Source organism: Haliotis rubra, unplaced genomic scaffold (assembly GCF_003918875.1).
Source record: "Haliotis rubra isolate DU_JTF1 unplaced genomic scaffold, ASM391887v1 Scf176, whole genome shotgun sequence".
Classification (NCBI taxonomy): Eukaryota; Metazoa; Mollusca; class Gastropoda; order Lepetellida; family Haliotidae; genus Haliotis; species Haliotis rubra.
The window spans coordinates 985,887-1,010,385 of NW_025765736.1; the positions used below are offsets into that span (position 1 = coordinate 985,887).

Genomic DNA, 24,499 nt, shown 5'->3' on the forward strand with positions numbered 1-24,499 from the left:
AGTCAGCGAGCCTGACCACCCGATCCCGTTAGTCGCCCTTTACGACAAGCATGGGTTACTGAAGATCAATTCTAACCCGATTCTTCACGGGTGCATTTCATCTAGATGATAGCACCTGCTATAATATTTGTTTGTTGTTTAATGCCGCACACAACAGTAATCCAACTGTGACTAAAAGTAGTCGGGATCAGACAATCCAGTGATCGATATCATGAGCAACTGTCTTGGGGGTACGAAGACCCAACCAAACCCAATCTGTTACGTCATCTCGGACGCCAGCATGTGTTGGTGGGGACCTGTTGTAACTCTGACGAACGGTGGGTAGCCTACAGGTTAAAGCGGTCATTCGTCACGCCTAAAACCCTGGTTCGAGCTCACCATGGTTAAAATGTATGAAGCCGATTTCTAGTACACCGCGGTGGTATTACAAAAATATTTCCAAAGTGACGTGAAATCGTAATCACTCACTCGAATCCCAATTTGCAACTGAGGCCTTCCACCATGTCGTTATTTAATCCTGAGCTATGATAATGTATGAGGTTATCACTGAAGGCCACATAAGACATGAATCATCAGCTTTATCCGGGTGAATGATAAGGTAAAATATAAGATTGTTTGCTCAATTTGAACGCGATGTACCTGCATAACATATAAAGCCGCACAGGTACCTTAGCGCACCAGTCCTACCATCTAGCAAGAGTAAAGTAACACACATGTGTTTTAGCTTGTTAACTATACTACAAAGGTAAGGTCAACCTTTAACGCTAGCATGTCAGATGTCATGGTTTAATGTACAATAAAGCAGAGGAAAACATTACCTTTGAGAGAGATACAGCCCCAGATCCGTGTCGCTGCATTTTGACAAATCTGTTGGGAGTGGGGACACGGGCGACAGCTGGGAGGGCTGCGTTATAATCATGTCCACAGGTAGAGTCACAGGTAAGACAAACACAGGTAGATGATGGCTGATGAAGAGCTACCACGTTCTGAAGTATTGTGAGGGTAACCTGCCGCTACATAAGTCACGCCCTACACACCTTTGCTGCGGCTGCAGTGAAACAGGTGACAAACACAGGTAGCGAGCGTCTAAAACAGGTAAGTCATAAAGGTGCGACACAGCAGTCGGCGAGTGTCAGGTGAAAAGATTAATACACCAACAGCAAATCCTTAACACTAAGCTGTGTATCCGAGACGCTTCGCCGTGTTGGGGTATGCGGCAGTAGAATGCTGTCACTGCACACGCTTTTACCCACACCTGTATCCTCCCAGCGTTAGCTCCAGTGTCCGTGATCAGCGATGCTCCTTCTGCTTATATTCAGACCACCTGATTTCCAAGCCGTATCTAATTTCGTCTAGCTTGAGTTTCAACCTCTGTAGAGGCCGATCGCTTTAATTTATGACCGAGCCAGTGTATAAGAATCGAGTCTGTCCAAACACTGTAGAGCGGTGTGTAGTGTGTGGAGCGGGTGTTTCGCTGCTCTCTGGCTCATCGTGGTGAACGGCTCGCATATTGTCACTGCTCGTCGCAAACTGTTGCACGATATTAAAGCTTGAATCTCATTTTGCATAATTGCTTTGTCATCAAGTACATGGTGGAACAGTTGGTAGAATGTGGGAGAATACGTTCATTAAAGCGAGTGCGTATCATCAATTGTGGGCTATAATAGACTCCTACACAGCTGTAGACTTAAAATAGTGTGGGACGCAGGGAAGATGAGGGGTAGATTTATTTGAGGGGGGGTGAGGGAGGGACACAGCGTGGGGATGAATGTGTGAGGCGGGGGTGGGGGTGATGGAGAATGAGTGAGGGGTGTGGTGAGAGAGGGGCAGAGTGTGATTGGGGTTAATGCGTGGGGATGTATAAGAGGACAGAGTGGTGGTAGGGGTTAGGGATAATGTGTGGGGTGGAGTTAGAGAGGGGGAGATGAGGTTGAGGGACATTGCGTGGGGTGGGGTTATAGAGGGGCAGAGTGGTGATGGGGTGAGGGAGATTGCGTGGGGTGGATTGAGAGAGGGGCAGAATGGTGATGGGGTGAGGGAGAATGTGTGGGGTGGGGTGAGAGATAGGTAGAGTGTGGCTGGGGGGCGTGAGGGAGAATGCGTGGAGTGGGGTGAGAGAGCGGCAGGGTCGTGGTGGGGATGAGGGAGAATATGTGGGGTGGGGTGAGAGCGTGTCACAGTAGTGACAGGGGTGAGGGAGAATGCATGGGGAGATTCTGTGCTGGATATGGGGTAGCGATGAGCAGAGTGATGATCGGGTTTACAGAGATTGCGTAGGGCGGGGTGGGGTGAGGAAAGAAGGCAGAGTGGGGTACGTGGGAGCGGCAGATAGTCGGTAGGCAAGAGGCACTTGGTTTCACGAAGGTGTGAACGAAAGGCCGAGAGTGGGTGAGGATGGTTGGAGGTGGTGGTAGACGAGAGATTCTGAATGTAGGGCGGCAGGAGGTGGGTGGGGTGGGAGTCGGTTGGTTGTTGTATAACACCACACCCAGCAGTATTCCAGCTATATGACAGCGGTCTGTAAATAATCACATGTGGACCAGACAATCCACTGATCAACAGCATGAACACCAACCTACGCAATTCAGATACAATGACATGTGTCAACCAAGTCAGTGAGTCTGACCACCCGATCCCGTTAGTCGCCTCTTACGACAAGCATGGGTTACCGAAGACCAATTCTAACCCGGATCCTGGGGGGTTGTGAATGAATGAGTGAGTATTACGACTACACGTGAATGAGTGAGTGACCAGATGGTGAAGAGAGGAGGGACGTAAGTTGATGAGGGAGTGAGGACGATGCTTTCCGATGATGTGACAGCCTAAAACGATCACTTTTTTATTGAGTGATAGAGGGAGTGGACAAATGATATACTGACACGCGGATGGAGCGAGCCCCATGGCATGGACTGAGTCATGAAGAGAACTACCATTATTTTGCAAACGTCACTGACAGCCATGAATCGGGGTTGATATTTATCAAACAGATATCACATACATTATTGTGGACATCGCGTATAAGATGTCAATGATGTCATAAAAAATGATTTATCTCATCCGTGTAAACCGCAGAGAACAATACCGGCAGATGCTCAAACCAACCTCATAAATCAAAAATACTCGATTTCTCTGGCAATATTCAAGTGTCGGGTAATTTCATTAATACGAATAACTCAAAACCATTGACAATAAACAATACAGATTAGCATCAATATTAACGCTCAATGTGTTTTGGGACAATATCTCTTTAAAATGACATATTCAGCCAACAAACCGATCCAGCGATTACGTGTTTGTTTGTAACACAGAAACGGGTTCGAATCCATATATGGGACAATTTGACCAATCCATGGTGTCCCCCGCCGTGATCATGCAGGGGTATAGTTTAAATCGGCATAAAATTAATTATACGATATAATTCTGAGTCCAAAACAATAAAATTCTTGAGAAGATATTAGCGCAATTGCCCTTTCAACAACTGCTTCAACCGGATATCTCGAAGCGCTTTTATCGAGGGTTGTCACTCAAAATGAGATACGGGGTCTAGAAGACGTCTCACTCGTTTAAACAAAACAATTAATGAAAAAGGGCCATGGTGTTCATATACTCATTTATTTTCGACATGAACTAGAGTGTGAAAGATCACCATGATAATCTCGCCCGGTGTCAAGTCTAGAAGTCTCATGGCCACACCGTCACTTGTAGTTCCGCCATGTTTGTTCACGTTTCTGCCCAAATGCGTTTAAAGACTACACAAAAACTGCTCCATCTTGAACCTGTTGTAAGGACAGAAGAGACTATGCTTCATCGCCTCTGAAGAACAAGATATCAAGACTCTGTATTTTCCATAGAATACATTAGCGAGACTCCGCCGTTAAGGTTAAAGGCACTGGCTTGGCTACACAAAATAAAAAAAAATAATAAAAAGATGAGTACTTTTCCATACAATACATTAGCGACACTCCACAATTAAGGTTAAAGGCACTGGCTTGGCTTTAAATATATATGAGTTCAGCTCGCACCGGAAAAAAACCAAAAGGATGAGTGCTTAACGGCGCTTTTAATAGTATTTCATGAGGGATAACATCTCAGAAGCTTACCAGACTGATGAAAAACCGATAAGGGTTTGCAAAGTTTGTCTAACATATGGTTATTAAGTTATTAAGAAAATTAGCAAAACGGGACAGAAATGTGCGTCACGCGTTTTACAAATTGGGAATCGAACCCGGACTTTAAGCGAGACGATCGAACGTTTTTACCACTGTGCTACCCAGCAAAACCTTTAGCTGGAAATATTCATCATAACGAGAACATGATGAATGCAAGCCTGGCTGTCACATCTAACCACACACATATATTGTCGAGGGGGAGAGGTAGCTTAATGGTGAGAGTGTTCGGTCTTCTCACGGATACTGCAGGTTCAAATCCATATAGATGATGGTCAATATGAGAAGTTCATTCTCATTTCTCCTGGTTGTCATCTGCTCAACACGGGGCACAGCCATGCTCGTTCGCAAAAGTGCAGGAAAACATGACAGTTTCGCCATCGCTGAGGGGAAAACGGCACTGGGCCGTTGCTGTTTCTACACTGACCGTCCACCCTATCAGTTGCCCGGTAGGACACCGTCGCCACGCTGCGGTCGGCTGTGGAGCATCCATTGTATGTGGGGACACAGGTCACGACTAACATTCTGAGGTATTAAAGTTTAATTGGGGCCGTTTGAAAGAAAGAGACAAAGTAGCAATTCGATCAGGAACATAAACTTGCAAAGTACGTATAAGTTACGTGAGACAACTAAGGACATAGTGTATGCGTTCTTCGCTGTAAAAACTATGTTCCCATTTCAGAAACACTTATTCGGAATTATACAATACTTCATTCAACGTTGTACGACACATATTCAGGATAACACAATGCTTAAAATAACTTGTTTCAAGACTGCACAACAGAATTTCAAATTATACAATACTAGTTTCAAGGTTGTACGATATATATTCAGGATTACACAATACTTAAAATAACTTGTTTCAAGACTTCACAACAGAATTTCAAATTATACAATACTAGTTTCAAGGTTGTACGATACATATTCAGGATTACACAATACTTAAAATAACTTGTTTCAAGACTTCACAACAGAATTTCAAATTATACAATACTAGTTTCAAGGTTGTACGATATATATTCAGGATTACACAATACTTAAAATAACTTAAAATACTAGTTTCAACTTGTTTAACACAATACTTAAAATAACTTCAAGTTTCAAGGGTGTACAACAGAATTTCAAATTATACAATACTAGTTTCAAGGTTGTACCTTACATATTCAGGATTACACAATACTTAAAATAACTTGTTTCAAGACTTCACAACAGAATTTCAAATTATACAATACTTGATTTTTCAAGGTTGTACTTGTTTCAAGGTTGTACGAAACGAATTCAATATTACACAGTACTTGTTTAGAGGTTGTACGACACATATTCAGTATAATACAATGCTAGTTTTAAGGTTGTACGACGTGGTTAAAGGGGAATTCCCTATGGTATATACAGGGTGTTTCGTGTACCCATTGATACCCCCTTCCTCCCTCCCCTCCCCACAAATTGTGCTTCGACAGGTAATTTCTAAAACCTATTCACATTAATAAATATCACCTGTGTTGCAATACCCTGGCACATCACGTCCTTCATATTGCAGCCTGTCCTTACAAGGAGACCACGAATGACTAAGCATAATTTAGTCTAGCCCCACCACATGACTGTGCATATCTACATCCATCGAATAATATTGGGTAAGATATGCGTTGATTTCGTCAGTTTCCAACCAGGTTCAACTGTATGCATCATTTCACACATATTTACTTCGTGACAAACTGGTTAGAGCGTCCGCCCGGAGAGCGGAAGGTCGCGGGTTCGATCCCCGACCGCGTCATACCAAAAACCGTTAAAATATGGTACTTGTTGGTCCCTGCCAGGCGCTCGGCATTAATGGGTACAACAAGGACTGGTCGACTCGGAGTCAGTATAATGTGTCTGAGTGGGGTATTCATGCTTCACTGCGGCATGGTATCTCAGTGGGCTAGCACTATAAAACCAGCTTACGTCTGGGCTAGTACAAGCAGCCGCACATACGCATACACACGCATGCACGTCGTTATATGAGCGAAAATTCTCAAGCACGACATAAAACTCAATTTCACCTCACCTCACCTCACTTCACCTCACTGTGACAAACTTAAGCGCAAGAACTGTACATAGATTCAACAAGAAATTGCTTATTTTTAGATGCAATTTAGCGTGTGGTGTAGGTCTTCACAGAAGTTCTGCCATATCACGGTGTGTCATACTAATTTCATTCCTCGCTGTTTTCCGTGGCCAAAAGATAAAAAATTAACAGAAACGTGTAAATTCTGCAACCTAATTTTGATAAATCTTCACAAATTTCTGAAAACAGCAAATAAATGTAACATTCTGCATGTGTTGTGCACAAGATGTGACTTTCTGCAAATAGAGTGATTACGTTTCTACAACGAGTTGGCATTTCTGCAAAATGCAGACGGAATACAAATAGACAGTCTTTAGTAGCTGAAGCCATAATTGACCTCTGGTGGTAGTACAGGGTCGTTGGTTATATGTACAGTGATCCGTGATGGACAGACAATGACTATTTGGCGAGGATATACTTCAGAAATTATAATGACTGGTGTTTCTTAACTTCAGCGCCTCACAAACATATTTCGCTGGGTGTCTTGTATGGGGATACTTTCACATTGATATTATTGTATGAATTTTAGCACTGACGGTTTGATCGCCATTCTAGAAGTTGGTGAGTCAAAAATAAAACATACGACTTTATAGATAACAACTTCTTGTTTATTGCATAGAGCGACGTTACTTTATGGATAACAACTTCTTATTTATTGCATAGAGTGACGTTACTTTATGGATAACAACTTCTTGTTAATTGCATAGAGCGACGTTACTTTATGGATAACAACTTCTTGTTTATTGCATAGAGCGACGTTACTTTATGGATAACAACTTCTTGTTTATTGCATAGAGCGACGTTACTTTATGGATAACAACTTCTTGTTTATTGCATAGAGCGACGTTACTTTATGGATAACAACTTCTTGTTTATTGCATAGAACAACGTTACTTTGGGTGATGAGGCGGACAAGGGGCTGAGGGATAGAGGTGGACAAAGAAACTGGGGGTGAGGGTTAGGGCTGAGAGGGGGGAGGACAAGGCTCAGGGAGGCAGATAAAGAAACCGGAGGGTGAGAGGGACAAGGCTAGGAGGGAGAGAGGGACAGGGCTAGGAGGGTGAGAGGGACAGGGCTAGGAGGGGGAGAGAGGGACAGGGCTAGGAGGGTGAGAGGGACAGGGCTAGGAGGGTGAGAGGGACAGGGCTAGGAGGAGGAGAGAGGGACAGGGCTAGGAGGGTGAGAGGGACAGGGCTAGGAGGGTGAGAGGGACAGGGCTAGGAGGGTGAGAGGGACAGGGCTAGGAGGAGAGAGGGACAGGGCTAGGAGGGGTGAGAGGGACAAGGCTAGGAGGCAGAGGTGGCTTAAGAGGCGTGAGTATGAGGGGGACACTGTTGAGAGAGACGGTTGGATAATCAGACGTGACGGGGTAGAATCGGGTCCGTGGGGCAGCGCTGGAGAGGGGGAGGGTAGGGTTATAAGTCGGGAGGGAGAGACAAGACAGGTAAGATAGGGAGTCTGAGGTTGTTTTGTTAGGGGCCGGCTGTGTGGACGATCGGACACTTCACAGTCTGTATCCCCTTACATCGTATTACACACAAGCTCAGCTAATATTACTGAATTAATATGGATACATTTCACAAGTCTTTGCAAACATTTGACACACGTATCCAGTGGGGAAACACAATTACCTGTAAACAAAACCTACCAGTCTACATTTCCCATCCACGTAAGTAAGAAGAGTTTACACAGCGAACGAGACAGGGTGTATATTTACCACCACCTGAGAAAAACCAACACTTCGCCAGTACACATTTTAGACGCGGATTACGTCAAGAATCTATGAATATTTTTAACTGATTTTCCACGCTTATTTTGGCATATTATTCTATAAATATGAGATGGACGGCTGGGATAACCTTAAACACATCCATTGATTTACTAGAAAGTAACATGTTTTTAAAAAAATCCATTTATATAGGCTGTTGCGGCCTCTTGCTGATATTTTTTCTTGTTGTATTTATCATTCTTTATTGTATATTACGTCTTTCGAGCAATAAAATACTGTTTAAATTAAAAAATCACCAAAATATATATGTAAGATATATTTCGTCTGATTGCTGCAAAAGGAAATTTAGAGACGTATGAATATTTAACTGCAATAAAAATGTCTAAAGTGTTTAATTTACATAATATACTCATGCCAATAATTGTTGTCACCCCCTTCAATTTTTTTAATTGGAGAGGGGGTGTGGGGTGGGTGTGTGTGGGGTTGGTGTGGGGAGGGGGCTGACAACCATTATTGGCATGAGTATGTTACTTACATAGTTACGCGTGCCATTCTTTCATGTATTTCATTGTACCACATGTTTACAGTATAAAACACTGGTGTCTTTGTCGACGGTAGTAAAAGTTAGGATCATTTTTCAGTGTAACAAAGCTTTCTTGTAAAAACCCTCACAGAGGGTATTGAGATGTCTGTTATTGTGGTATTGTTTCAAGGATAAACTGCCTATCATGACTCGGTAGATAAGACTGTTTTACAGGACATATTTTCAGTCTTTTTGACTTACAGCATTCCATCTGATGGACGTTAATGTGTTCAATAATTGGGTTTTGCATTATATTTTTTTAGTTATGAATTCTGCAAGGAGATTTGTAAGGAAAATCTGGCGTGAGTGAATGATTATTTACGCCGCTTTTAACAATATTCCAGCAATATCACGGCGGGGGACATCAGAAATGGGCTTCACAAAATGTACCCATGTGGGGAATCGAACCCGGGTCGAATAGGCTACCCCACCACCCCGGAAAATCTGGAAAGCCTACCGCCATCCCCAAACACGCTGATATAAGTCTATATTCACACAGACTAAGAAACTCTGCGGCGACGTAAAATTTCAAACAGAAATAAATACACTTTATGTTGATTGTTTCAAAGATCTAGAATTATTTATAAAAGTCATCTCACTATGCTTTTCGTCCAATCCTATGGTGTTTGAACACGGCAGCTGTTTGACCAGCTGGAATATTTAATTGCATGGTAACGCTCCTTTGCGGATCATGTTCTGAAGTATTAAGTCATAAAACATTTTTAGATAATCTGACCCGGTCTGTGAAGACTGCGCCGAAATATGAATTTCATGTTTATTGACATTTGACGCGTGTATATAATAGAATCACCGATGTTGTTGGTCAAGGGTATCATATTTAGTGACATATGTTTTGTAAACGAGATTAAACAAAGGTTAAGATTTATTGACACACTTACTGAAAACGTGATCTGAACACGTGACGGTATGGCCCTTGTGAGGGTTTGTAGACGAAAGTTAAAACTGCAAGTCATTCTACCGTGGCTAGGCTAGCTTTCAATACTACTAAAAGGCAATACATTATTATATTGTACACTTTATGTTTAATATTCAGTCGATTGTGACACCATTTATTTTGAAACATATTGAAACACTTTTATTCTGTCATATTATAGGCGAACAATTTGGGAATAAACCCGTCCGCTTTAATGAGGTTACCCTAGCAACGAATTCGTCCGCTTTGATAAGGTTACTGTAGGAATGAACCTGTCTGTTTTAATAAAGGTTAATCTGGGAACGAATCAGTCCGCTTTCATGAGGTTATCCTGGGGATGAACCTGTCCGCTTTAATGAGGTTAACCTGGGATCGAACACGTCAGCTTTTAATGATGTCACTTTGGTAATGAGATCGTCCGCTTAAAGAAGTTACTCTCGAACGTACCCGTTCGCATTAATGAGGTTACACAGAAAAGGAACTCGTCCGCTTTAATGAGGTTTGACTGGTGTCAGGATCGCTTTCAGAAAAGTGTGTAGTTATACTGAAACAAAGATGCTCAACTACACAGAGTCTAATTCATTGAATGATAATATCTCCACAACAGAACTTGATTAAGAACTCATAAATCTACAACACAAAACGAACCCGTACCCGCAACCGCACCCGCACCCGCACACGCACACGCTAACACACCCCGCACCCCTCCTCCTAATAGCAAAATGTATCTCGTTTAACCAGTTGTCTGTTTTAATTATAGGGATATCATTGATCTGTATAATCTGCAACACGACTCGACACGATCCAACAGGCGTAATTACTCCCCAAAGATGACCCAATGCACATCGAATCAGAGTGACCAGCGTCCAAGGTTCTGCATGAGCTAGAGGTCTGATTCCACGTGGGGAGCAGAGAGGGGCGTGATCCTGGCAGGGAGCAGCAATTTGTCATATTGTGCCAAGAATAAATGAGTGAAGTGGATATGTGTGAAGATGGGGGTGACACGTTTCTTCGGCGGTAAACTTTCCATAATAAGACGCCTTTTGACCTTTATGACAATTTTGATCCAGATATGGCGTTATATCTAGAGCATTGTGTTCGGTTCCACCTTCAGCTGCTGAAGATCTGAGTTAGAAGTGATCTTCCGCAACCCATGCTTGTAAGAGGTGACAAACGGGATCGGGTTATCTGACTTGCTGACTTGGTTGACCCTAGTCATAATTAGATCGATGTCAGTCATTGGATTGCGTGGTCCAGACTCGATTATTTCCAAATCTGCGTTATTTTACTGAAATATTTCTGAGCGCAATAAACAAACAAAAAACGTCACTTTTGATCAGTTATAGATTTGCAAAGCTACTTCTGATTTCCAATCGGCTGTTTATCTTTATGGGACCTGGAGAACAATAGTATTCTCAGTCTGCCAGATTAACAGTTAAGCAGCATTTTCCCTATATGTTTTGTGCTGATTTCGTACACAGGTTATGCTTTTCAGTACAATGAATGAATACAATACAATGAATACAATCTGTAAATACACTGATTGGTTTGTTGTTTAACGCCGCACTCAGCAGGATTCCAGCTATATAGCGACGCCATGGAAATAATCGATTCTGAACCAGATAAACCAGTGATCAATATCATGAGCATGGATCTACGCAATATTAAATTTTACATTAATTACAATGAACAAAATGTGTTCAAGTGTGTGATTTTTAAAAACAGCTAATTAATTTTCAAATACAAACAATTAATTTTTTAATACAATAACTAAAATGTTTTAATACAATGAATTGTATGTTTAGAATATCTACGAAAGGATTGCCTTTACACATTGCACCGATGCTAAGTGTTGAAAGGTGACCCTGATAGCCATGCGCAGATACTGTGTTACATTTTGAATGACTACCACGTGCCTCCCGTTGAATGGGGGATCTTCCTCTGACAAGCCAAGACTTGCACTGAATCAACAAACGACGAGGATCATAACGCTCACTTTTTGTTGGGGCAGGAGTGATTGTGAAATTGTTCACGAGGGATGATTTATTAATTTTATGTTGTTACAATGGGGGAGAATTTGTACTTGAAAAGCGTTGTAAATACCGGATTTAGATGGTGATATTTGACATGGTGCGGCGTAGTGAGTGTTGGACTGAATATGTGTTGGGTTGACTGAGTTAGAATGTGTTGGTGCTGGAGTGAGTGAGTGAGTGATGGAGTGAATGATAGAGTGAGTGTGAGTGAGTGTTTGAAGTCTGCAATGCGATCAATGCAAAAATAATTTAAAGACGTTTTACCCAACAATAGAATCGCATCATTTAAGACTCTCTATACAATGTGTGAAATAGGACCATTTGTATTGTCCGCCCTTATATAAACGGAGTGACGGCGTAAACCAATACTCACTCATCCACTCACAAAGACATTCGTAGAGAATCGGGGTCCCCAACCACAAAGCGTTCGTAACGATTGGCGTAGTTCTACGAACATTTTGTGGATGGGATGTAGGAATTAGAATCATAGAGTCATCTACTTAAACAGGCTTATAACTAACGATCTGGGTTATTTTGGTTTATATTTTATTTTTATTTTGTATTTATTTATTTATTTTTTTAATTTATTTTATTTTATTTTATTTATTTTTTGGGGGGGGTTGTCACGGAAAATAGCTGTACATTCCAGTCGAATTGCGTATTACAAACTACAGTTATATCGAACAGAAAATAGTGGTCGCTTCTGTGCTCGTTAGGTTCGCGATTGTGGATCTTATCCCAAAGAGAAGTACGACTCTCTACCTCTCTCAATCACAAACACACAGATGGCATGCGTTATACGCACGCACACACACTCACGCACACACACACGCACACACACGCGCACACAAAGGCAATTGTTCATCTCAACATACTGGGAACATTCGGTTTAAGTCAGAAAAGGGAACTGCACCAAAACAGCGGAAAAAATAATGTTTCGTAACAAACAGGAAGTATCTCATAAACCAACATCATCTGAACTACGAATATACAAGAGTGGAGACAGTGATGGGTGTACTTTGCGACCCAGCGAATAGCAAAAACAGGATGACCCCCATCTATTATTATCTGACATTGATGCAAAATGATACACTGGTTCAAAGATGAGAGTCAGGACTTAGACGTCGCCCGAGTCGACGCAGGAACGTCAGTGAAACGTATCTCACATAATTATAATGTCACACACGGCTGACGTTGCTGACGATGACGAGAGAAAACTCGGGAGATGTTTAATTCCTAAGGATCATATAATATCAGCTCAACGGCGGAGCTAATGAAACGAATATCGTATGGTTGACAAATCTTTTATTTAGACCGTAGCGAATTCTCAGTGCACACACACATATATAGATGTGTCCAGCAAATAGAGCAAGCATGATGCTTTTCTAAAGTTTGTTTATCGATATGCATATAATCGTACAAGTTGACCAAAACTTGCAAGTGTAAAAACTAAGACTGCTTGCTTTGTTGTTTACTTATATATTCCAATATACATACAGCTGTCTGTAGATAATCGAGTCTGTAGCAGACAATCCAGTGATCAACAGCATGACGATCGTTCTTCGCAATTGGGATACGATGACATGTGTTAGCCAAGTCAGCGAGCCTGACCACCCGATCCCGTTAGTCGCCTCTCACGACAAGCATGGGGGTTTGAAGACCAATTCTACCCCGGATCTTCGCGGATCGTAAAATAACATAACTATTTATTAGACACCAGTATTTTTATATGTTTCTTATCGATATTTCAGTTTTGTAATTTAATATTTAATGTGGGAGATGAAATGCCTTTGTCAAGCTCTCTGTTTGTCCCGCAAGTTGACATGCAGCTCGTGACTTGAATTTGGTGACCCATGTGTTACACGTGCATCGTGTGTTGCATGCTGAAACCTGTGACGTGGACGTTGCGGGCCGTCGGGGAGGTCTGCTTGACCTGAATGGGGAGGTCAGATCGTTGTGAAGCCGTCCACAGATGCGTGCTTAGAGTATGGTGAATACTTGATGGGACTGATACGCTATTCTACATGGAGAGTTGTGGATTGTGTACGTGGGTACTGTCCAAGTTGTTTGTTTACTTCGTATTTGGCAATGTGCCAGTTTATGACGACTGTCCATGTATGAGTTTGGACCAGACAATCAAGTGACTGACGTTGTGGGCAAAGGCTGGGGCTTGATTACATGCATGAAAGCATACATCAAGTCTCAAACTCAAACTCAAACTCTTTAAATTCTCTACAAACCGCCAACGGCGGTACATGAGATAAACGTATATACATTTACATAATATACAAGACAGCAGCTTACACGATAGAAAGATATAAGATAATTACAATATTTCATTTTTAAATGCATTAAATACATGGTTCAGTAATTTAGAAAGGCCTCTAAGGTCGCTTATGCTGGTAGTAGACAAGAATTTCTTAAAGATGGACAAATTTGGAAATTCTATGTATTTAGTGTTCAGAGACTGACGTCGGATTTGGAGAAAAGCTTCACATCTAAACAAGTAGTGAAACTCGTCTCCAACAGCGTCTGACCACCCGATCCCGTTAGTCGCCTCTTATATTAATTAATGACAAGCATGGGTTGCTTGAAGATTAAACTTCGGATAGAAGTACAGGTAGTATCAGCAGCAATGGTAGTAGTGGTTGGTGTTGTTGTTGTTGTAGTTGTCGTAATAGTAATAGAAGCGATTGTAGTGGTGGGTGTTAAAGTCGTCGTTGCAGAGGCAATGGTAGTAGTACTTTTTGTCGTAGTGGTATTATCCCTGATCGTCACCAGTAGTAGTGAGTGAGTGAGTTTAGTTTTACGCCGCACTCAGCAATATTCCAGCTATATGGCGGCGGTCTGTAAATAACTGAGTCTGGACCAGACAATCCAGTGATCAACAGCATGAGCATCGATCTGCGCAAATGGGAACCGATGACATGTGTCAACCAAGTCAGCGAGCCTGACAACCCAATCCCGTTAGTCGCCTCTTACGACAAGCATAGTCGCCTTTTGTGGCAAGCATGGGTTGCTGAAGACCTATTCTAACCTGGATCTTCACGGGTCCACCACCAGTAGTAGTAGTAGTAGTAGTAGTAGTAGTAGTAGTAGTAGTAGTAGTAGTAGTAGTAGTTGTAGCAATGGTAGTAATAGTGGTGGTTGTAGTAGTAGTCGTAAAAGCTGCAGTGCTATCTGCAGTAGTAGTAGTTGTTGCTGTGGCAATAGTACTTGTCGTAGTAGCTGCAGTAGTAGTAGAAGCTGTATTTGTAGCTTCAGTAGTTGTAGCAATGGTAGTAGTAGTAGTAGTAGTGGCAGTAGTAGTACTATGTACTGTCGGAAATAGAAAAAAAACTGTTTTGGGGCTGTTACTCTGTATCCCTAAAATTTACACAATTGCAAATAGCATATGTCGAAATAACCCACCTCGGCCTAACTGGGCGTTCAGTAGGATGCGTAACAGGATATCCAGAACAGCATGTGTACTCGGGCAAAACTTAGAAAAAATACGAATAGCTGCTGAAAACAATAGATCAGACTATAGATGGCAATTAGGTCGCTCAGCCAGGTATGACAACGGACCGTCGACTCACCTGGCATGAAATGCACGTGCTGCCTACAGGCACAAGGGGTCATCTCAAAGATATTTTATGTTTTTTTCATGTGTATTGAATATGTCTATCTATTGATTATCATCTTACGTGTCTTTCATAACGTTTATGTTGAGATATGTAAAAAAATATGATACCCATAGAAAAGCTTAAATCAACTATCGTATTAAATGTCTTAAAATATATAGGTGGCAAGACCACCCCAAGATCGACAAGACTGGATATTATTTGTTAATTGTTAATACATGCCGTTTACTTCCCCCAGTTTAATTCCCCTAAATGATTATCTTATCTTAACTGATATCTCTATCCCCCAGTACGACCCTAACCACCGTCTGTGACACCCGTCCTGGTTTTGCTTTTCAGACGACCCCTCCTACCTGTTTCTTTTTATAGTGATATTGAGGCTCCATGGTAGCTACATCCTTCATAGTTTCAGTATTAAAGTTATTATTTTTTACGTCAGCTATCGTTTATAATGAAGCTAACCCTAGTTTCAAAATAGGCATTTAAGAAGTGTCCTTTGAAATACAATATCATCGCACACTAATTTGCATAAAGCCATCTGTTCTAAATAAGTTGCTTTGGACCTAGAAAAAACCCGCATTGCTCATTTCTGCACTAATCTCTCCTCAGTAAAGTCATTATATTACGTTTCCTATCTCCCTACCACTGCGACTGTAGTTAAGCCGAACTTAGTTTCACGGATATTTCACACTTTCACATTTTAACTTAAAAATTGTAGAAATATGTGAAAAAAAAAGATTTTTCTATTTCCGACAGTACTTTTTTTAGTGGTAGTAGTGGTGGTGGTAACAGTAGTAGTAGTAGCACCAGCATCAATGTGGAGTAGTAGCAGCTGTATAAATTGCAGTAACAGTAGTCGTGGATGAAACAGAAGCAGTAGAAGCAGTATGTGCACGTGTGACAACAGTATACAGTATATACACTACCTCCCTAACTAGCCCAGCAAGACACTGACTTGTCAGCAGTAGAGTCTACTCGCCCGCCGCCGTTCAGTGCAGTGTCACCCACGGCGAATCTTCACGCCCGCAGTGGTTGGAGTCATACACTAACTCACTTAGACTCACCGTGGCAATACACCTCACTAAACAAGCACCAAGGGCAGGTCATTCAACTCTGAGATACTCAGGTCAATGCCTCGTACAGCAGTAGATGTTTGACTGCGATACCATCCTGCAGTAGTTATATAAATGGATTACTTTTAACTCTGTTTTTAGATGAGAAATAGATATACGATTTATAGATTAGCTGAGATGCTTTTACCATTTTTTTAATACTTTTTCTCCATTTTGGGATGTTTACTTAAAATAGTAATTGACTATATATATGGGGAATTACATTTGTATTTGGCAATATATCATCCATATTTCACACCAAATAAGTAAAACTTTTTGCCGGAATTTCTGTCAACCTGATTTATTGACGATAAGCTACAATTAAAAATAGTTGAATAATTTAATTTTCAAATATCACGAAGGTGAGATTTTACGCATGAATGTATGACTTTTTTATTAAAGTAGACCATATAAACATTCCCAGACAAGCCGAATATTCTCTTCAATAGAATGATATTCCAGCAGTGACGAAATAGTCCCCGTTGCCGGACACGCTTCCCAGTCACCGCGACAGTGGAGGGGATCTGGAGGTATTTGAAAGTTGCTTATTACGTTGATGTACTTGACCTTTCCCCCAACCCCTAGACCCCATTGAAGACCGTCGGCATTACTACCAAGGTCAGAAAGGTGATTAAGATATTGGCTGTTGTTTGAATGATGATAGATTTGTGAATATAAACATCCCATAATACGATTTCAGTACGAAGCTGTACAACCTGAAGAATAAACCGTGCCTCAGTGAATTGGATCAGAACGCGCAAGCCCTCCATCATTCTTTAACTTGAAATATATTCCTCGCTCGGGTTATTTCAGCTTCAACAATTCGTCGTCCAATTGTCTGTTTCAGTCACAGGTGGTTGTTGCAGTTTGAAACCTCTTATAACTGTCCAGTCGAGTAATTTCATTGTCAAATTCTCAATAATGAAAGGATGTTAGGATAATTAAACTAAATATTTCTCTAAGACGAAGATTGTTTGAACAGAGTAAAGCAGCAATGGAACAAACTTTTAATTTTTCAAAATCAATCAATGTCTTAATTAAAATTGTCGATTGTACATATTTTATATATTTTTATGAGCATCCAACACATATAACATATCTAATATATAATGATAGCCTAGTGGTTCAAGTATTCGCTCGTCACGCTAAAGACCCGGGTTCGATTCCCTGTATGGGTACAATTTGTGAAGCCCATTTCTGGTGTCTCCCGCCTTGATATTGCTGGAATATTGCTACAAGCGGTATAAAACTAAACTCACTCATTCCCTCACGCTTCACTCACTCATTCCCCCCGACGTTTTGTTACTGCCACTGGTGCCTGTATCAGATAGGTAATAAAGTCAGTTCTGTCTATATTGATAAAACACTTCTAAACGCCAATTTGTGACGTCCTACCCTGAAAGCCACTCACGTGATCACTTAGCCTTGACCTCGGCTTACCTGCCCCAAATTCCCTAGCCCAATTTTTAAATAAATTAAAATAAAAATTAAAAATTTGCATCTCTGAAAATATTTCAAGGAGAAGTATAAACACTTAAATCCCAGTCTAGAAAAAATCAGTGTTTGTTAGTTTTGACGTCCAATATGAAATTCATAAAAATCCCTTTTGCCTCGACAGCGTTTTTTGAGATGTATCGATGACACATTACAAAACCAGAACCGGGGATGTCCAACAGCGTTGAAGACGCAGCTCACTGGGGGCGTGACCTACCAACAAGTAAACCCCTCACTACTGTTTGCTAGCCATACACTGTCCTATATCAATAGCACTATCAATATCAATATCAATATCGCCGTATAATCCCGTCATGACCAACTGATACAGTCAGTGTTCTCAGCTCACCTGTCCCGTGATGTGAGGCGAAAGAATACGATATATCGTGGGCACGGATTTATCATGTGCACTCACTTGCGTTCGAGGCTTGGTAAATAAACGTCACCTCTCCGTCACAGATTAGACACTATTTTCTCCCCCTTTGTCCTCCTTTTTCACCCTCCTGTACTAGATCTGACATACCACTAGTGTAACGCTTAGTCTCTGAAAATATATTATTTTAATAGAAACATCACTATTTAAATTAAAAAAGCTCCAGCGATATGGGAGGTTATGGGTGAGTTTAATTTTACGCCGCTTTTAGCAATAGTCCAGCTATTTGGGGACACCATAAATGGGCTTCACACATTGTATCCATTCGGGGAATCGAACCAGGGTCTTCGGCATAACGAGCGAACGCTTTCACTACTAGGCTACCCGCCGCCTTGGGAGCACATGAATACATGACGAAGATGTAGACCTGCTCGCCGTTGTACAAAGCAACCTTATCGCTACGACTGCCTCCGTGGTGTAGTGGTTAGAGCGTCCGCCCGGAGAGCGGAAGGTCGCGGGTTCGATCCCCGACCGCGTCATACCAAAAGACGTTAAAATATGGTACTTGTTGGTCCCTGCCTGGCGCTCGGCATTAATGGGTACAAGGACTGGTCGGCTCGGAGTCAGTATAATGTGTCTGAGTGGGGTATTCATGCTTCACTGCGGCATAGTATCTCAGTGGGCTAGCACTATAAAACCAGCTTAAGTCTGGGCTAGTACAAGCAGCCGCACATACACATACACACGCATGCACGTCGTCATATGGGCGAAATATTCTCAAGCACTACGTTAAAACCAATTTCACCTCACCTCACCTTAGCGCTACAATATTCGTAAATATGTGTTAAGATATGGCAGTTACGATCACATTAGCCTTAAGATCGCTTTTTACAACGCCACCCTGCTTATTTAGACTTTTTGCATTACTGATATGCTGGTGGAATTGAAAATAATACAGCTCAGAGACTGAGAGACAATCTACACCTGCAGTCGGATTTAGTCGCCTTCAGCCAGGTGTGCAGCCGGCGTGCGATGAGGAGTATCAGATATCGGCAGATTATAAGCTCGCTGGGATTCATTCCTACATTTTATGGTCTTGCTCCAGAAATAATACGTCTCCAGTATGACACCCCACCCCATCACGCGTCTCTCCGCTCCCCACCAACCACACTCGTTGGGACTCCGGGAGGAATACTTGTGGGTCTACAGCACCCCCATAGATCAGTATGTTTTGACCTTTCTTATGTCTATTGGCTTAGCGGTTAAAGTGTTCGTTCGTCACCCCAAAGATCCATGTGGACACCAAGTCTGAATAACATCCCCAGGGTCCCCCGACGTGATACTGTTGGAATTTTATTTAAGGCGGCATAAAACCATATTCACTCACTCACTCATTCTATCTGGCTGTCCTGTATGCTTATTCGAAATAGTTGAACATACAGGGGCCACACTTGTAGGCACAGCTGCACCCCAGAAAGTCTCCATTGTAGTGTTAGAATCGCCGAAGAACGAATTAATGAAATATTGCAAGATGATTAAAATGAGTGAATTTAGCAGTATTCAAGTGATTTCACTTGGGATTGGGGATGTCACTAAAAATGTTGAACACATATTTCACCTATATTGGAGTGAGTGAGTGAGTATGCTGTTACAATGCTTCTGGTAATAGTCCAGTAAAATCACAGTGGGGGACACCAAACATGGGCTTATATCCCATGTGGGGAATCGAACCCGGTTCTTCGGCGTGATGAGCAGACGCTTTAACCTATAGGCCACCCCACCACCCGAACACCTAGCTGTGGTGGAATCGGATCCAGATTTTTAACCCGATGAGCGAACGCTTTTTAATGAAACACTTGTTGATTTAATGTCAAGTGTCGCCAAAAGCCACGAAGATAGTTTCGTGAAATCAAACCATATATTGTCTCTGGTGAAATGTCAAAGTGGGTACATAAGATAAACATATTGGTTTAATGTTTTAGACATTTGTTCGATCAATTTTTACCCTGCAGATTCAAATCTCTGTATATTTTGTTTCAGTAGGTTCAAATGTCACCGTGATTGTGATGCCAAGCTTGCATTCAAATAACACTGAAACAGGCTCGAGTGGGGTGGTGGAATCTCCACATTCTCTCAGGAGTTGTCCCCCTTATTTGCGCCAGCTGCGCGAAGGAAGATTGGCGATAAAATCGCTTCATCTCAGGGCTGATGCATCTTTAAATACTTTGGGGTGAGTGAGTGTTTAGCCTGTTGGTTTAAGCGTTCGCTCGTCACGCCGAAGACCCGGGTTCGATTCCGCACATGGGTACAATATGTGAAACCCATTTCTGGTGTCCCCCCGCCGTGATATTGCTGGAATATTGCTCAAAGCGGCGAAAAACAAAACTCACTCACTCACTCTTGTAACAGAGAAACCTACGTTTATAACAAACACGCTCACAGCGAAATGACGGGTAAGACGAACTGTTTTGGGGTATCTGTTACTTGCTGAATATTGTAGTCGAAATACGTACAAAAGTCTACGTTTATACCGAACTAAAATTGGTGATCCATTTGGGTTCGATATAACCGTAGTTTATTATATCTGTGATGATGGCGTCCGAATCACATCGACTCAACAGCGGTACAACGTCACCATCTTCGTATGATCTATTTATAGAAAGCATCAACGCACTTAATACACCTGATATTTAAGTCTTGAACCCATGTTGACGTGACGTCAAAGTAGCCCTGTTTGGCAGTTATTACCGCCATCTAGCGGCAAAATGGGGAGTTATGCCCAAGCAGCCTCGAGGCAGGGGCCCATCGACGTCTCCCTCAGGCAGCCAGACACGGGGGTGATGAAAGCACAGTATCCTAACACATTATTCATAGTTAGGGCTGTGATGTCTTGTCATCGGCCAGGAACATGGATATGGCAATGGCAGCGTAGACAGAATAAAAAAGGCAATGGCTTGACCTCCTACTTGTCTCTGTCATTAATTACTCGAGTTTCGAGTACCGAGTACTTTTGATAGGAATATGTATTTTATGTTGCAGAGGTTACGCGCTGCGGCGGGGGTTACTGTCAGAGTGGAAAACTCAACATTGGGGGTTTAAGAGCGAGAAAGATCATTCCAACTTTTAATTATTTGAAATTTGGTCACGTGACGGACAAGCTGTTCATTGTCAGTTTTTTATGGTTTTGAGCATAAAGTTTCTTGATCCATTTCTTTTGTTTGACCCTACAATATAGTCACCAGTTAATATTCAAGTTTTTTCATGTTGTGTACCGCCGCAATCAGCGATACGGTGGTCTGTGTCTACTCTAGTCTGGACTAGAACATCCAGTGATTATAATTAATATCACGAGCAACGATCTAACCAACTGAGATACAATGACGGGCTTCAACCAAGTCAGCGTGCCTGACCAATATTCAGCTGTATATACAAGACGTGAAAGTAGTAAAAGTATTTCATGAAACGGTATCATTGAGAGAACATGCATCATACGACAGTGATAACAGTTTTGCATCTTCAACAATTCAGAACAACACAAAACTGTCCACTGTTATATTGACGATAACATTAACCTCGCCATTACAGTGAGTGAGTGAGTGAATATTTATATTATGTACTCACATCAGCATTATTTCAGTGAGTGTGAGTGAGTGAATTGGATTTTACGCCGCTCTTAGAATGTTCCAGCAATATCACGGCAGGGGACACCAGAAATGGGCTTCAGACATTGTACCCATGTGGGGAATCGAACCCGGGCCTATGGCGGGACGCGCGAACGCTTTAACCACTAGGCAACCCCACCGTTCCAAGTTACAAGCATTTCTGACAAAACAAGTTATACATTAATATATTTGTAAACTATAAAAAACGTCAACATTAAGATATGATTATCCAAAACAATACATCATAACGAATGAACGATTAGTGCTTAAATTTGCTTTTATATAACGTCAAGCAGGATTTCCCAAAAGGGGCCGGGTCACAAAACATGGGCTTCAAACCTCACATATATAGGGAATCGAACCTGACCTCCTGCCTGACTAGCGAACACTTAAAAACTCTAACGAACACTTAACAACCTCTTAACGAAAGAGCTAATGCTTGTAACAGAGTATTAAGTAGTATTCATCAAAAGTCAAGCAATCCATTTCAAAAGAAGACACAAGATATGGGCTCAATACCTTACCTATGGGGCATCGAACCCGACCTTCTGGGTGCGAACGAACGCCCGTTAGAACAGGACTCTCCCAACCGTCTCGTAAAGAATGAGCACATCCTCAGTTATCTCGTTAATACAATGTGTATTGTATATGTACAATATATGATACAATTTATGGTTGTTTGATGTGTTGCATCATGATATACTCATGCCAATAATGGTTGTCACACCCTTCAATTTTTTTTAATTGGAGAGGGGTGGTTGGGGAGGTTGGGTTGGTGAACCATTATTGGCATGAGTATATTACGCATCGACAAACAGCGCTAGTTTCACTGATTCTATCGCCTTGAAGTAATGCTGTTTAGCATATTATGATAAAACTCTGTATCAATTGTTTTTTTTATCGCTGTCTAAAAAAACATAAAGATCACTAATCAGACAATAAAGGTTGAAAAAACGTTCATGTTCCCTCGAGCAAAATGTCGGGAGAGACAAAACACGAAATTTGTGACACTCGCCTCGGGGAGACATAAGACAATGTGATCGATGGTTGGGATATTGAAAATTGATTTGTTGGAGTGTGGGTCAAGTGTCTCTGTGTTGGAAACACGGGGAAGTTATTGCATTGAATGATCATTACACGACCGGGTGACCCACATGGGTCTGTGTCTTTGAGGGGATTGAGTTTGCTCTCCCACTTTAAGCAGGATTCCATTCTACATAACAGCTGAGTGAGTTAGTGAGTTTAGTTTTACGCCGCACTCAGCAATATTCCAGCTATATGGCGGCGGTCTGTAAATAATCAAGTCTGGACCAGACAATCCAGTGATCAACAGTATGAGCATCGATCTGCGCATTTGGGAACCGATGACATGTGTCAAACAAGCCAGCGAGCCTGACCACCCGATACCGTTAGTCGCCTCTTACGACAAGCCTGGGTTACTGAAGGCTGGATTCAACCCGGACCTTCACGGGTAGCCTGTCAGCTGTGTCAGCTGAATTGAAGATGCAAGCAGGTAGGCAGCAAGAAGTCAGACTGACAAACCACAACTCACATAAGCAAGACTAATTTTCGAATCGAAGCGATGATAATAAGATCCTAGCACGGCTAAGGGACATAGCTCGTCACTGCGAAAACGTGTGGCACGTCATGATCTAAAAGGCCATGTTGGTGAGGATTACTGAAAAATATGAAGTCAAACACACGAATGTTTTCAATTCTCAATTTCATATATTACTCTTCTCTCGCGGCGTGATTTGTGTATCAAGGGAGGTTGTTTGTATAACAATCCCGTTATAATCCACGATGTTGATTACCAATGAACAATATAACGGAACTGCTTGGCAACAACTAGTGGAAAAGTTGGTTTTAATGTAAAGTGCTGAAAAGTTCATAATTTGCTGTATATTTGTTTAGAAACCCTCTGAGACTGAATGCTACACATGAACGCATATCTCCGGCGTTAACTGAACACAGTCTGTACGACGTTACCCCTGTACCGGTACAGTGACGGCTCTCCGTGGTAATGTGTTTACATTGTCACTGGTGATCTGATAAGGCAAGTTTAAGTTTCGTATCAACTTTGTCATGCAATGTCGATCACACAATTAATGTTTACCGAATTGAGTGGGGCACTACAGCCTATCTTCCCCTTCCCCCCTTGCCTCTACCCCTTCCTTACCGACCCCCCCCTCCCCAAGACCTTCCCTTGATCGACACCTTCCCCTAACAACACCCTCCTCTCACCATCACCCTCCCCTAACCAACACCCTTCCCTACCCCGCTCCCATCCTTTTACCTCGCTTCTATTCTAATCACACCCATCCTCGCTAACACTGACTTTTTTCTTTATCTACCCCTTCATTCCTCGACCCCTAAACTCTACCTTACCCTACATACATCCCCCAGAATCTGCCTCTACTTTGCCTCTGCTTTGCACCTTGCCCCAGCCCCGGACTTTCCGACCCTGCCCCTTCCTTATCCCATTTAAACCCTGATCACCCTCCCAACCCCCACCTCCCCCGACACGGTCTGTCGTCACCCTCTGAAAGTGCACTCCCCGTGCGGTTATTTATTATATGGCTGGGGTGAAGGATTTATGTCTAGCTCAAACTGCCGAATGGTGTTATATGTCCCATTACGTGGGCCCCACGATCATACAGCTAGTTTTAGTACCGCTTGTAGATAT

General features: G+C 42.1%; 1 protein-coding gene across 2 annotated transcripts in view; it reads right to left on the bottom strand.

The window, feature by feature from the left end:
* Positions 1–24,499, bottom strand: part of LOC124273073 (receptor-transporting protein 4-like) — a 66,051-nt gene that overhangs the window by 27,166 nt on the left and 14,386 nt on the right. The window contains exon 1 of one of the 2 annotated variants that reach the window (XM_046708284.1): positions 819–1,512. The exons of the other annotated variant lie outside the window; for it this stretch is intronic. Coding sequence (XP_046564240.1) covers positions 819–919 — 101 coding nt within the window. The 5' untranslated portion in view covers positions 920–1,512. Of the gene's footprint in view, positions 1–818; positions 1,513–24,499 lie in introns of those variants that run through there. 2 annotated transcript variants of the gene reach the window in all.